Source organism: Hyperoodon ampullatus, assembly GCF_949752795.1.
Source record: "Hyperoodon ampullatus genome assembly, chromosome: 8".
NCBI classification, from domain to species: domain Eukaryota; kingdom Metazoa; phylum Chordata; class Mammalia; order Artiodactyla; family Ziphiidae; genus Hyperoodon; species Hyperoodon ampullatus.
In genome coordinates this window covers 9,383,959-9,397,119 of record NC_136921.1, presented here as the reverse complement: position 1 = coordinate 9,397,119, position 13,161 = coordinate 9,383,959, and the positions used below count along the sequence as shown (strand labels likewise).

Here is a 13,161-nt window from a genome sequence, read left to right as displayed (position 1 = left end):
TCTTTTAACAGTTGTTGATACAGGATCTGAGTTGATGCTAATACCTGGGGTCCCAAAACACCATCATGGTCCCTGCTAGAGTGGAGTGTATGGATGTAAGGTAATGTCCATCTAACAGTGAGTCCACTCAATCCATGGGATCACCCAGCAGCCATTACCCCAGTTCCTGGAAGTAAGGATAATGAGAACATACATAGCAGTTGACTGACCTGGATCTTTAACCTGTGAAATAACAATGACCGTCTTAGGAAAGGCCAAGCAGAAGGGCTTGAAACTGAACTTTCCCTTGGTGAAAATGGTAAGTTGAAAGAAAATCACAGTCCTGGAGAATGAGGGAATGACAGAGATTAGTGCCACATGAAAAGATTTAAGGATGCAAGGGTTGTAATCCTCATCACATCTTTGAACAGCAGTCTGGCTTCTGCAAAAGCTTATGGCTGCTAGATGACTACTAGAAACTTAACCAATAGTAGCCCCAGTTGCAGCTGTTGTTGCTTGGTGTGGTATCTTCATTAGAGCAGATTAGCACGACCTATGGTATATGTCACGCAATTATTAATATGGAGAAATGTACTTTTAAAACATTCAGTAGGAAGTAGGATAAGAAGCAGTTCATGTTCACATGGACTGGACAACAGTACATGTTTACAATCTTGCCCCAGGGCTATGTGAATTCTCCTGCTCTCTGTCACAATATAGCCTGAAGGGACAAAGACTGGCTACTCTGCAGTACATTACATTGGTCCACTATATTGATGACTGCATTAATCAGGGTTCTCTGGAGAAACAGAACTCTCTCTCTCTCATATATATATATATATATATATATATATATATATATATATATATATATATATATATATATATATGTTTGTTTGTTTATATATAAAATGTGAATTGGCTTATGTGCCTATGGAGGCTGAAAAGTCTTATGATATGCCATCTGCAAGCCAGAGACTGAGTAAAAGTGGTATGTAATTCCAGTCCAAGTCTGAAGGCCCAAGAACCAGGGGAGCCAACGGTGTAAGTTCCAGTCTAAGAGCAGTTGGAGACACCTGTCCCAGCCCAACTAGGCAGGCAAGAAGAGAAAAAATTTCCTTTCCTTCAATTCTTGTTTTATTCAGGCCCTTAACAGATTGGATGGTGCCCACTGACATTGAAGAGGGCAATCTACTTTACTGAGCCCACCTATTCAAATGCTAATGCCCTCAGAGACACCCAGGGTAATCTGGGCACCCAAGATTGTCCAGTCAAGTTGACACATAAAATTAACTATCACAATGACAGTATGTTAATTGTACCTGATGAGCAAGAAGTGTTGAGTGTTCTAAAAGCCTGGCTGAGTCACATGCACTCCAGATAATGAGAGATAAACCCTATAAGACTTGGAGACATGCCATATAGGTAACTCTTTAGGGGTTCAATGGTCTGGCGCATAACAGGGTATTCCCTCCAAAGCTCCAAGCTATCGTACCTTGTGTCTCCTACCACTAAGAAGCACAATGGTTGGTAAGGCTCACCAGGTAAGGAGAATAAACATGGTTGACAATTTGATGAAAATGATTCTGGGCTTTGTAACGTGCGGGCAAGGGTGGAGGGTGGAGAGGGAGTAGTTATACCATCTGAATAATAAAATGTGTTCTAATCAATGTTTTCCACTTAATGGGCATTGTTACATGTCAGTAAATATAATTATGTGTCATGCCCATCATAACTTTCATTTTTCATCAAGGCTTGATTGCAGCTGGCCCTTATTGATTATTTTTGGTGTTGTGAACAGTGCTAATTGTGCTGTATCTATTGTATAAGAGCACAGACTCTGCAGTTAGTCCATGTAGGTGGAAACCCAGCTCCTCATGTACTGTCTGTGTTTCCTTCAGCAAGTTACTTACCCTCCCCATGCAGTAGTTTTATCTGTAAAATGGAGATACTAGTAATACATAGCTCATTGGATCATTGTGAGGGTTAGTGAGATAATATTTGCTATACACTTAGAAAGTGCTGACCCTGAAAGCAATAAGTAAATAAATTAAGAAAATTTACATGCAAATATCCTTGTATCGATTAGGGCTCTTTGCCAGTGAGGCCAATTTTATCTAGGTTAGACAGAAAGGGACTTCATTGATGGGATGCACAGTGGTACCCGAAAAGGCAGGAGGCTGGGCTCAGAGCCTGCAAATGGCCCCAGAACCAGGCAGGAAGCAGAGCTGCTCCAGGAATTGGACACCAGGAACATCTCCTCCACCTTGTTAAGGAGTTGCCACTGAACAAAAGTTATCCAACTGTGTTTTAACTCCTTATCAATCTTCACGTGAGAGTCCAACTCCCCAAAGAGGGTCTGGCTGGCCTGGCTTGCTCATGGGCCAGTATCTCGGTTAACATTCCTTCTACTCCTGCACACAAAGGGGAGGAGTTTTCACCCAAAGGAATCCAGGTCTGTTAGGAAAGGGGTGGAGGAGGCTGGACAGCCAAGGAAAATGAAACTGACTGGCAGAACCCACCCGGGGACCATCAGTGAGCTCTGATGTCTAAGGGGAGGAATGGGGTGGTCCCAGGCCAGTCTGAGAGGCCACAGAGCCTGGGGGGCACATTCCTGAATCGAATGGAACAGGTTGACTGTAGTTCCATTGCCTGTGCTTTGGAGATTAAGGCTGAGTCGGTCATCATGTTAGAAAGGAGAGCATCCACTCCACCACCCTGGACAGCCAAGGGCAAGGACGGCCACTAAGCCCATCGCCCCTGTCAGTTCCATTTACCTGGACGCATATGTGGGCTGTTGGCTGTAAAGGAGTCTGGCTGTGGCCTTACTTGGGGGGAGTGTGCCTGTGTCCCTGGGAACTGCAGTAAGACTGATGCTCCTGAGGTCCTGGGCTCCACCCTTCAGCCTGAACCTCCCAGTGCGGGTTCCAGAGCATCAGCACACACCCTGCTATCTGGGTGGAGAGGACCAGGCCTTCTGTCTGGAGGAGAGAACAGGGTTCTCCAGCTCTCCCTGAGTAAACTGGGTGGAAGATGTCCCTATGAGGACAATATGCAAAGAACAGTTGCCTATGGCTTCTAGAAAGTGAACAAAAGCAGGCTGATGGTAGAGGGAAGTCATAACTCAAGGGAAGCCGCTAGAAAACATGTTTCCTGTTTATTATTACTCTGCTTGAGAGCAGCCGCAACCTTACATGGGGTGGCCAGAACTTTGGTAGGAAGCCCACCTTCTTTCTGGTCAGCAAAGCCAGGAAGAAGCCCAGGGCAACCAGGCTTTCTGGGGAGAGAGGGGAAAATCCCAGGAAGGTGAAAGTCACAGAGAAGAACCCCAAATTCTGTGTATAAACCCTCCCCAATTGAGTTCAAAACCAACTGACAGGCAAAAAGGTGAGACAGATGAGGATCAAAATAGTAGTTTTCTTCATGATAAAAGCTGGATGGGGCTTAGTGATGTGGCTTACCATGTAGCAAAAAAGAGATCCCTGGGGCTTCCCAGGTGGCGCAGTGGTTGAGAGTCCGCCTGCCGATGCAGGGAACACGGGTTGGTACCCTGGTCCGGGAAGATCCCACGTGCCGCGGAGCGGCTGGGCCCGTGAGCCATGGCCGCTGAGCCTGCGCATCCGGAGCCTGTGCTCCGCAACGGGAGAGGCCACAACAGTGAGAGGTCCGCGTACCGCAAAAAAAAAAAAAAAAAAAAAAAAAGAGATCCTTAAAACGGAACCTCAGAATTGGGCTTATCCACACAGTCTTACACAGCTCCAATCAGTCACACCTCACCCCGCCCCACTCCCCAGGCCCCTGTCTCTGTGCACTTGACTTGGAAGGGCTGACAGAGCCCTGGCCCTGCAGGAAGGATAAGCCCAGGGAGACCCAACAAGGAACAAGCAGACTCACCCCTTCTACCCAGAGAGTCTCCCAGGAGGAGGGAGGAGCAGGGGGTCCAGGCCAGTCCCATTGACTGATGTGCTGCCCCTGGAAGGGGACAATGGAACAGGGCCTGAGTGTAACCACTTAGGTCCCAGGCACCCACTCCGCTCCACTTCTACACCCACGGAGGAGCGGAGGGTCTTGATCCTCTGGCCCCAGTGGCCACTCTGGCAGCTGCTGCTGCTTCCTTCTGCCCTTCAAGCTCAGATCCCAGGTCCTACTGTCTGGTGTCAGGGACAAGCCTCTGGTCCCCACTGGGGTCTCCCAACTCAGAGACTCAGCCCCGCTACTGAAGTCTGAGGGGAAGCTGTTCCTGGGGAAGCTCGTGAAACCCGTCGCCTTAGCGGGTCCCCTGCCCCAGGTCTCTCCTCCACCACGACCTCCCCTGCCCTCTGGGTTTCCGGACCCAGTAGCTGGGCTCCTCCCGGGACAGCAGAGGTGCTCCCCGTGGCCAGTGGTCCTCACAGCCATGGAAAATGCCCAGGTGCCCCTTTATTTCCTTCAATCACTCCAGCAGGGTTTGTAGGAGGAGCTCAACATCTTTTTTTTTTTTCTAATTGAAGTATGGTTGGTTTACAACGTTGTGTTAATTTCTGCTGTACAGCGAAGTGATGCAGTTATACATAGATATATATTCTCTTTTATATACATATTTTCTTTTTCATTATGGTTTATCCTAGGATCAACCTGCTTCTTAATTTGGTCCTGTCCTTTTCCAAACCCAAGTTCCTGGCTTAAAGAAACCACGTTCTCCACAGAGGCCTGGGGATGCTTCGGAAACTCCCGCTGCTCTCACAGAGTGTGGTGCAGGCCCAGCTTTCTCAGACCCACAGGAAAGTCTCTGCCAGGGGCCAGGAGCAGCCCCCACGCGGGAGTGTCCACCCTGTGGGTGGCTCGTCCAGCCGCTGCTAGGTGGCCTCTAATTCCGGGTGCTCATCTTGAAGATCCTAAACAGACGACAGAAAAGTGGACACATTTATGTCAACAGCCAGCACGGCAGTGGCCTGGGTCACCAGCTGCCCAGGGACAGAGAGAAGAGGGAGAGGGGACACTGGAAACGGCAGGTGCGGTCTGTGCCAGCCTTGTCTGGACCCCATGCCCCATGGAGTCAGGAGCAGAGGACGGTTGTGCCCAACAGAGGCTCGGCTTACTAGTCCTTCTACTACCCCCCAAAGTGAGGGAGGGAGAGAGGTGTCCACACGTGCGCAGGACCTGGTACCACTGAGACCCTGTCCACTGGAAAAGATGCCCTCATCAGTGTCCTGGGATCTATCCCAACCACTGAGATGTGATGCTCACTTCTTCGGGGGAAAGAAAGAACAGAAGTGGAGAGAAGGTACGAACCTTCCCCATCATCTTCAAATATGATTTGCTTTTATGCTGACTCAGGTGAGTCTTCTGGTCACTTCTCATTCTTTGTGGAATGATGCCTCAGAATCTGAGTGGAAAAACCTGTGCACAACTTCAGGGCCAAGGGTCACCCTCTCAGCTGGGGTCACCTGCCTTTTCATTTCTAGGTTATCTGGGTTCCAACCTCCATCTCCATCCAAAGAGAAGCTTTTGCCCCTTGGCATTCCCAAGACTGCTTCCCAGGTTTCTCCTCATCACCCCTGGCTGCAGTTGTGAAGCAACCCTATAGTCGGGGCGCCTTAGACCCTTGCACCTAAGATGTCAACCCTTGTCACCACCTTGGTTCCAGCCTCTGGTCCCAGGGCCTTGGAGATTTTTCTCCTACCTCTGGCTGATTTCCAGGAATACTAAGAACATTCTCTCCACTTTATAAAGCTGAGCATTTGGGCTCTCTCCTGGTCCGTGTCCATACGCTGCGACCTAAATGCGTCAGTGCAGGCTCTCCCACAGCCCGGAGAAAAGATGTGAAGTCTCTGTCTTTCCCTCTCCCCACCATGGTCATCTCGGCAAGGGGAAGGAGCACACGTGGGGTTTACCCCGGCCGTGTACTAAGCTCTGAACCGCTCTGTGAAGGCAGGAGAATGGGGACAGTTGGGGTCATGCAGAAGTTGTTGCTGTCTTTGCACAAACAGGTGGACCCCTGAGGGCTGGCCCCGCTCCTCCCCTGGCCCTCCAGGCCCTGACTGTCACTCCTTGTCTTTCATCCCTGGGACCTCATGTCAGGATGGCTGGAAGCACAGTGGGGTTGCGAGAAGAGGGAGGATGTCTGCACAGCACAGCTCACTGACAAATACTTTCACTTCCCTTTTCCCTACTTGGGCGGAGTCATCTCTGGGTGAGTCTCAGAGCAGACTTCCTGCTCAGGGCTCAGGGCTCCAGCAGCCTCCCCGGACCGAGGCTGGGGAGCCTGGAGGGGTCGGAGGCCAAGCTCAGGCCCAGGGCAGGCTGGGCAAGAAGATGGCTGGTGGGGGCAGCGAGCTCATCAGCAGGTCAGTCTTTCTCCCGCTTCCTCCCACCTTTCCCTCTGGCCACGCTCCTGCTTCCGTGCTGTCCTTTGGACTCTGCACTAAACCTCTGCTTTACGCCTGGCGTAAGGGAACAGTCACCTGCAGTGTAATGAAGGGCAGGAATGTATAATGAGGAAATCGGATTTTAAACTGCAGCAGGGCTGCAGCCACAACACAGGCGACTACTTGTCTTGCAGCTACTGCTCAGCTGGCAGGCCTGTATGAAGGCAGCAGTCCTTCCTGAGGCTTTGCAGCAAGGATTTATTTCCTTGTGACCCCAGATCACTGTCGTTTCCCTCAGGTCAGTTCTACCTTCACGTAGGTCATTTCAAAGAAGGTAGTTTCGAAAATAAAAAATTCAGGAGAAACCCCTGATTTATTCACAAACCCTGGATGGTGCTGTCGGTCTCGTACTTGTCCTGTGGACGGGACCACTATTCCCACTTCTAGCTGGAGGCCTGGGACGGGACCACTATTCCCACTTTTAGCTGGAGGCCTGGGTTCTTCCTCCAGCGATCCTGAGCAAAGAAATTAACGGGAAGAGAAATACCCTAAACTGCAAAGAGCTAGCACAGGCTGAGTATTTTTTTTTTAATTTAACAAATTTAATCAGTTATACATATACATATGTTCCCATATCCTCTCCCTTTTGCGTCTCCCTCCCGCCCTCCCTATCCCACCCCTCCAGGTGGTCACAAAGCACCGAGCTGATCTCCCTGTGCTATGCGGCTGCTTCCCACTAGCTATCTACCTTACGTTTGGTAGTGTATATATGTCCATGCTGCTCTTTCTCTTTGTCACAGCTTACCCTTCCCCCTCCCCATATCCTCAAGTCCATTCTCTAGTAGATCTGTGTCTTTATTCCTGTCTTACCCCTATGTTCTTCATGACATTTTTTTTTCTTAAATTCCATATATATGTGTCAACATACAGTATTTGTCTTTCTCTTTCTGACTTACTTCACTCTGTATGACAGACTCTAGGTCCATCCACCTCAACAGGCTGAGTAATTTTATGTTTGGTTTCATTTTCTGTTCTGGAATTGGTTACACCTCTACAAGAAAAAGAGTAGAAATCTTATCTTTTTCTCTAGTAATGGGTCAGAAATACCATTATTTAATATTTTAAATTTTTTGATTTTTTAATACAAAAGAAATACATTATGCATTCTTGCTCATAAAATTTCAAACTATACAGAAGTATATAGAGGGAAAAAGTCCTGTTCACCACTCACCCCCTTGCAGCTTCCAATACCAGTCCTGTTAGAGTCACAGGCATAACCTTCCAGATCCTTTTCTTTGCATTTACATATATAACTCATTTTCTTAAATACAAAATTTGAATCCTGTTTTTTAAAAAATGGATTCATATTGTGAATGCGATTTTGCATTTTCACTTACTTTAATAGCCATAGGCTCTTCTCATTCTTTTTAACAGCTATATGTTGGGTTGGCCAAAAAGTTCCGTAAGAGGTTACAGAAAAATCCAAACGAACTTGTTGGCCAACCCAATACTATCCCGTAGAATGGATACACCATCGTTTTTATTGTTTGTTTATTTAATTGAAGTATAGTTGATTTGCAATATGGTGTTAGTTAGTTTCAGGTGTAGAGCAAAGTAATTCAGTTTATATATATATATATATATATATATATATATATATATATATATATATACACACACACATATATACATATAAAAATATATATTCTTTTTCAGATTCTTTTCCCATATAGGTTTTACAAAATATTGAGTATAGTTCCCTGTGCTATACAGTAGGTCCTTGTTGTTTGTCTACTTTATATACTAGTGTGTATATGTTACTCCAAAATTCCTAATTTATCCCTCCCCCCACGTTTCCCCTTTGGTAACCATAAGTCTGTGAGTCTGTTTCTGTTTTGTAAATAAGTTCATTTGTATCATTTTTTAGATTCCACAAATAAGTGATATCATATGAGATTTGTCTTTCTCTGTCTGACTTACTTCACCTCTAGGTCCCTCCATGTTGCTGCAAATGGCATTATTTCGTCCTTTTTTTATGGCTGAATAATATTTCATTGTATAAATATACCAATCTTCTTTCTCCATTCATCTGTTGATGGGCATTTAGGTTGCTTCCACATCTTGGCTATTGTAAATAGTGCTGCTATGAACATTGGTGTGCATGTATCTTTTCCAAGTATGGTTTTCTCCAGATATATGCCCAGGAGTGGGATTGCTGGATCATATGGTAGCTCTATTTTTAGTTTTTTAAGGAATCTCCATACTATTCTCCATAGTAGCTGTATCAATTTACATTCCCACCAGCAGTGTAAGAGGGTTCTCTTTTCTCCACACCGTCTCCAGCATTTATAATGTATAGATTTTTTGATGATGGCCATTCTGACTACACCATAGTTTTATTTTTGTTTGTTTTGTTTTTTTACTTTTGGCTGCATTGGGTCTTTGTTGCGGAGTGCAGGCTTATTTCAGCGGCTTCTCTTGTTGCAGAGCATGGGCTCTAGGCATGTGGGCTTCAGTAGTTGCAGCATGTAGGCCTCAGTAGTTGTGGCTCGTGGGCTCTAGAGCGCAGGCTCACTAGCTGTGGAGCACGGGCTTAGTTGCTCCGCAGCATGTGGGATCTTCCCAGACCAGGGCTCAAACCCATGTCCCTTGCATTGGTAGGCGGGTTCCTAACCACTGCGTCACCAGGGAAGCCCCATACACCATGGTTTTTAAAACATCCCTCCTCCCCACCCTATTGACAGACAGTTAGATCATTTTCAGTTGTTCACTTTTACCAAGAAGCAGTGATAACAACGATTGTGTATTTCTTTATATTTTTGTACGTATAAAAGTGTTTGTCTTGTGTCAATAACCAAAAAAATGGAATTGCTGAGACAAAGTGTACTAATATGTAATTGTTTATAGATTCTGCAAACGGCCTTTCTAAGTAGCTGAACCAATGTATTCACCTACAAGATTTAGGTGAGCCATCTCCCCACACCCAAACTTTGCAGAGGTGATGGATCAAGAGTTGCATCTTGTTAACTTTACTCTCCTGATTACATGAGAGGTTGAACAGTTTTTTTGTTTATTGGCCTCTTTATGAAGTGCTGGTTGATTTATTGCCAGTGTTAGTGAGTTGAGATGATTGTTCTTTCTTTAACTGTAAGGGAGAATTTGCTAAAATTCTGAAACTTATAAATATACTTTCCTTGCCCTTTCACTTTGTTGTGGTGACTTTATCTTATTAAAGCTTAAACTTTAAAGTACAGCCTTATTATTGTATTGATTTTATAAAATAGATGTACCCTTGTTATTATGAATAAATAAAGTGATGCAGAAAGTTATTGATAAATTCCATGTGCACAGCCTTTAACTATAGCCCTTGTGTTTTTAAGGTGATAGATTCAATTCTACCTTTACTTCAGGGTAAGTTTCTCCTCTAGTATCACCAAAACAATTTTCTTTTTCAATTTTGGGGCAAAATTATTCTTCCACTGGAGCAACTTCAGCCTTCACAGCTTTTATCTGTCCCTAATCTTTCATCTTGTTAGCTTTTTACTTTCTGCTCATGATGGTTGTCTCAAACTTTTCTTCATGACAATTATTTAATTTTTAGTAGTTTTTGGTTTCTTGGTTTTTTTTCAAGTTGATTTGTTTATTTGGGGGGATCTTAATTTGTTTCTACAGCTCTTCCAACTCCACTTGAAGTCACATATTGTTATTTTATCACCCTATCTTCATGCTCTTGCTTTATTATTTAGGTTTTGTGTGATGTTCAGTGTTTTGAGGATGTTTTCTTCATCCTCTGGGTTATCCTTCCAGATTGATTCTATTTGCAGTTTGGTTTCAAGAGTTGCTTTACTTTCTTGTTCACATGCCTGCCCTGGTTTTACAGCCCATTTCATTCCAGCATGACCTGGGCAGCTGTCCCACCACCCACAGGCTTAAGCTGAGTGAATGTTTTTGTTTTTTTCCCCCCACATTTCCTGTCTTATCTGAGACCAAATTACTTCCTGTCTGATCTACGGTTAAAGCTTCTACTTTAATTCTTATGAATTTTTGTCTGAGAATCCTTTAATCTGTTAAACCATCCCTTTCCCCACTGATCTGCAGTGATCCCTTTCCCCTTAGCCAAGGGGCCATATGTGCAGGGTCTGTTTCTGTGCACTCTCTTCTCTGCCATTGACCTATGACAGCCTCTCCTTATGCGTTTCCACACTGTCATGGCAACAGCAGCTTCATGTGAACTCTTGTAGAGTAAATCTTCCCATGTTCTTTTCTTCTTCCAAAGTGTCTTGGCCCTTTGCATCTCCAAATCAGCTTGTCAAAATCTTGTCGAGATTTTGGTTAGGATTGCATTGACTCTATAGGTCAATCTGAAGAGAATTGACATCTTTACAATCTTGTCTTCCATTAATATGGTATATATATATATATTCATTTTAAAATATTTTCTAATAAAATTTAAACTTTTCTGTCTAGAAGTCTTATACTTCTGCTAGATTTATTCATAGATACTTGAGATCTTTGTGCTATGATATCTATATAATTTAAAAGTCACCTTTCTAGCTGCTTGTTACTGATATAAAAATAAATTGAAACTGCCAAACTTTAAAAAATTCTAATAAATTGTATGGAGATATCTATATTTTTATATAGATATAAATGTATGTAATGTATACGTAATGACTATTTTTTTACTTTCAATCTAATTCTTATACTTCCGACTTCTTTTTCTTGCCTTACTGTGTGGGCTAGGACTTTGTACATGGCGAATATAAGTAGTGATAGTAATCATCTCTATCTTGATTCCAGTCCCAAAGGGAAGTCCTTTATCATTATACAATTATGAATGATGTTTGCTATAGGTTTTCTTTTTTAATAAAAAAACTTACACAGATTAAAGAAGTTTTATATTTGGCATCTGATACTTCCAATATATGAGGTGTTTGTGACCCTGTTTTCTGTTGTTTCTGCCAGTTCTCACTCACAAATTTCTTTTTTTAAATAAACGTTTTATTTTGGAATAATGTTATATTTACAGAAAAGTTGCAAAGATAGTACAGAAGTCTCTAATACTGTACACCCAGTTTCATTTCCTGTGTTATTATCCTCTTACATTATTGTGGTACATTTGTCAAAACTAATAAAACCCAATATTAGTAGGTTACTGCTAACTAAAGCCCAGACTTTTTTCAGTTTCACCAGTTTTTCCACCAATGTCTGTTTTCTTTTGCAGGATTGAATCCAGTATACCACATTGCATTGAGCCATCCCATCACTTCTTCTCTTCTGGTCTGTGACAGTTTCTCAGTCTTTCCTTGTCTTTCACAACCTTGACGGTTTGAAGAGTACTGATCAGGCATTTTGTAGAATCTTTCAATTTGGGTTTGTCTTGATGTCTTTCTCATGATTATACTGGGGTTACAGGTTTTATGAAAGAAAACCACAGAGGTGAAATGCCCTTCTCATCACCTCATATCAGGAGATATGTCAACCTGACTTAACACCAGGAATGCTGACCTTGATCATTTGGTTTAGGTAGTGTTTGCCAGGCTTTTCCACTATAAAGTTACTATTTTTTTCCTTTCCACACTCTATTCACAAAGATTATTTTGCTTATATAGCTGGCTATCTTTGACTATGTACTAGCATTGTATTTAGAAAAATTATTTATAGGTAAAATCTGGGACCACAGTGAAGGTACTAGGCTTTGGAAAGGATTTCTGTTTGCTACAACCAGGTGCCTCGGGATGCACCAATTTGGGAACTGTTTAGCACATGTTCAGGGGCTGAGAGAACCTCGGGGAACCCAGGTAATTTAACTGGGAATAGAATTCAGTAAATTCAGAGATGTCCCTACACTTATTCTCACCATGAATATGTCAAGGTCAGGGTCTGGACTCCCATTGGACTCTCCACCCTGTGTGGACTCTAGACTTTATTTCTGTCTCTCTTACTCCTTAAGGCTGTCAAACCTGAGGTCCTGATTCTCTGGGGTCAGCAAATGCCCTCAACTCAAAAGTGTCTCTGTGCTTTGCTTACCTCTCTGGTTTCTCCTTCCCCTTTACTTTTGCCTGGCAAATCCTTACGGTGGTTTCATCTCTTCTATGATTAATAACATGTTTAAATGCTTTTTCCAACTCAAGTTTTTTCAACAGAACTCTGTACTGCTTGTGGGAGTTGAGAGAGATTGAGATGTTTTGAATCCTGACCTACCACACCAGAAACTTATGGTCATTGACTAAATGATTGATTGATTGATTAACTGCCATTTTTCAAAGTTTATGGCTTGAGGTTTGATTGTGGCTCTTGAAGTTTTCTCTGACTGCTTCTAGGATTTTTCTCTTAGCATTTAAACTGTAGTGCGTCTAGATTTGTTTGTTTTTTTATTGTTTTTGTTTTGCATTTAACCTGTTGGTGTTTTCACAGTTGCTTGAATTTGTGAGTTAATGCCTTTTATCTGTTTTAGAAAATCCTTAGCCGTTAACTCTTCAAATATTTCTTCTGCCCTCCCCCCAGTTTCCTCCTCTCTCTTTCTAGGACTCAAAAGTAGATGATACTAGACCTTTTGACTGTCTCTCACATACTCCTTTCATGCTTTTCTGCATTTTTCCATTTTTTAAATGTCTGTACTTTAGTTGGATGTCTTTTATTGAGGTATCTATCTTCTAGTTAGCCAATCGACAAGTTTTGTCTTTTTAATCCAATCTTCTGCTAAATACTACCAACAAGTTTCATTTTTAAAATTGTATTTTTAGATCTAAATATTCCATTTCATTATTTTTTGTAGATTCCAATTCTCTGGTAGAATTATCTGACTTTCTACCTTCTGCACCGTATCGTCCAT

At 43.4% G+C, this 13,161-nt stretch overlaps 1 protein-coding gene across 1 annotated transcript in view; it reads left to right on the top strand.

Annotated features, from left to right (window-relative positions):
• Positions 1–235: 235 nt before the first annotated feature.
• The window catches only part of LOC307057445 (nuclear body protein SP140-like protein), a gene marked incomplete at both ends in the record, with an annotated part of 108,307 nt that continues 95,381 nt past the window's right edge, over positions 236–13,161 (top strand). The window contains 3 exon segments of the mRNA XM_079710659.1: positions 236–298; positions 4,851–4,970; positions 6,181–6,305. Of these exon segments, the coding sequence (XP_079566785.1) occupies positions 236–298; positions 4,851–4,970; positions 6,181–6,305 (308 nt within the window).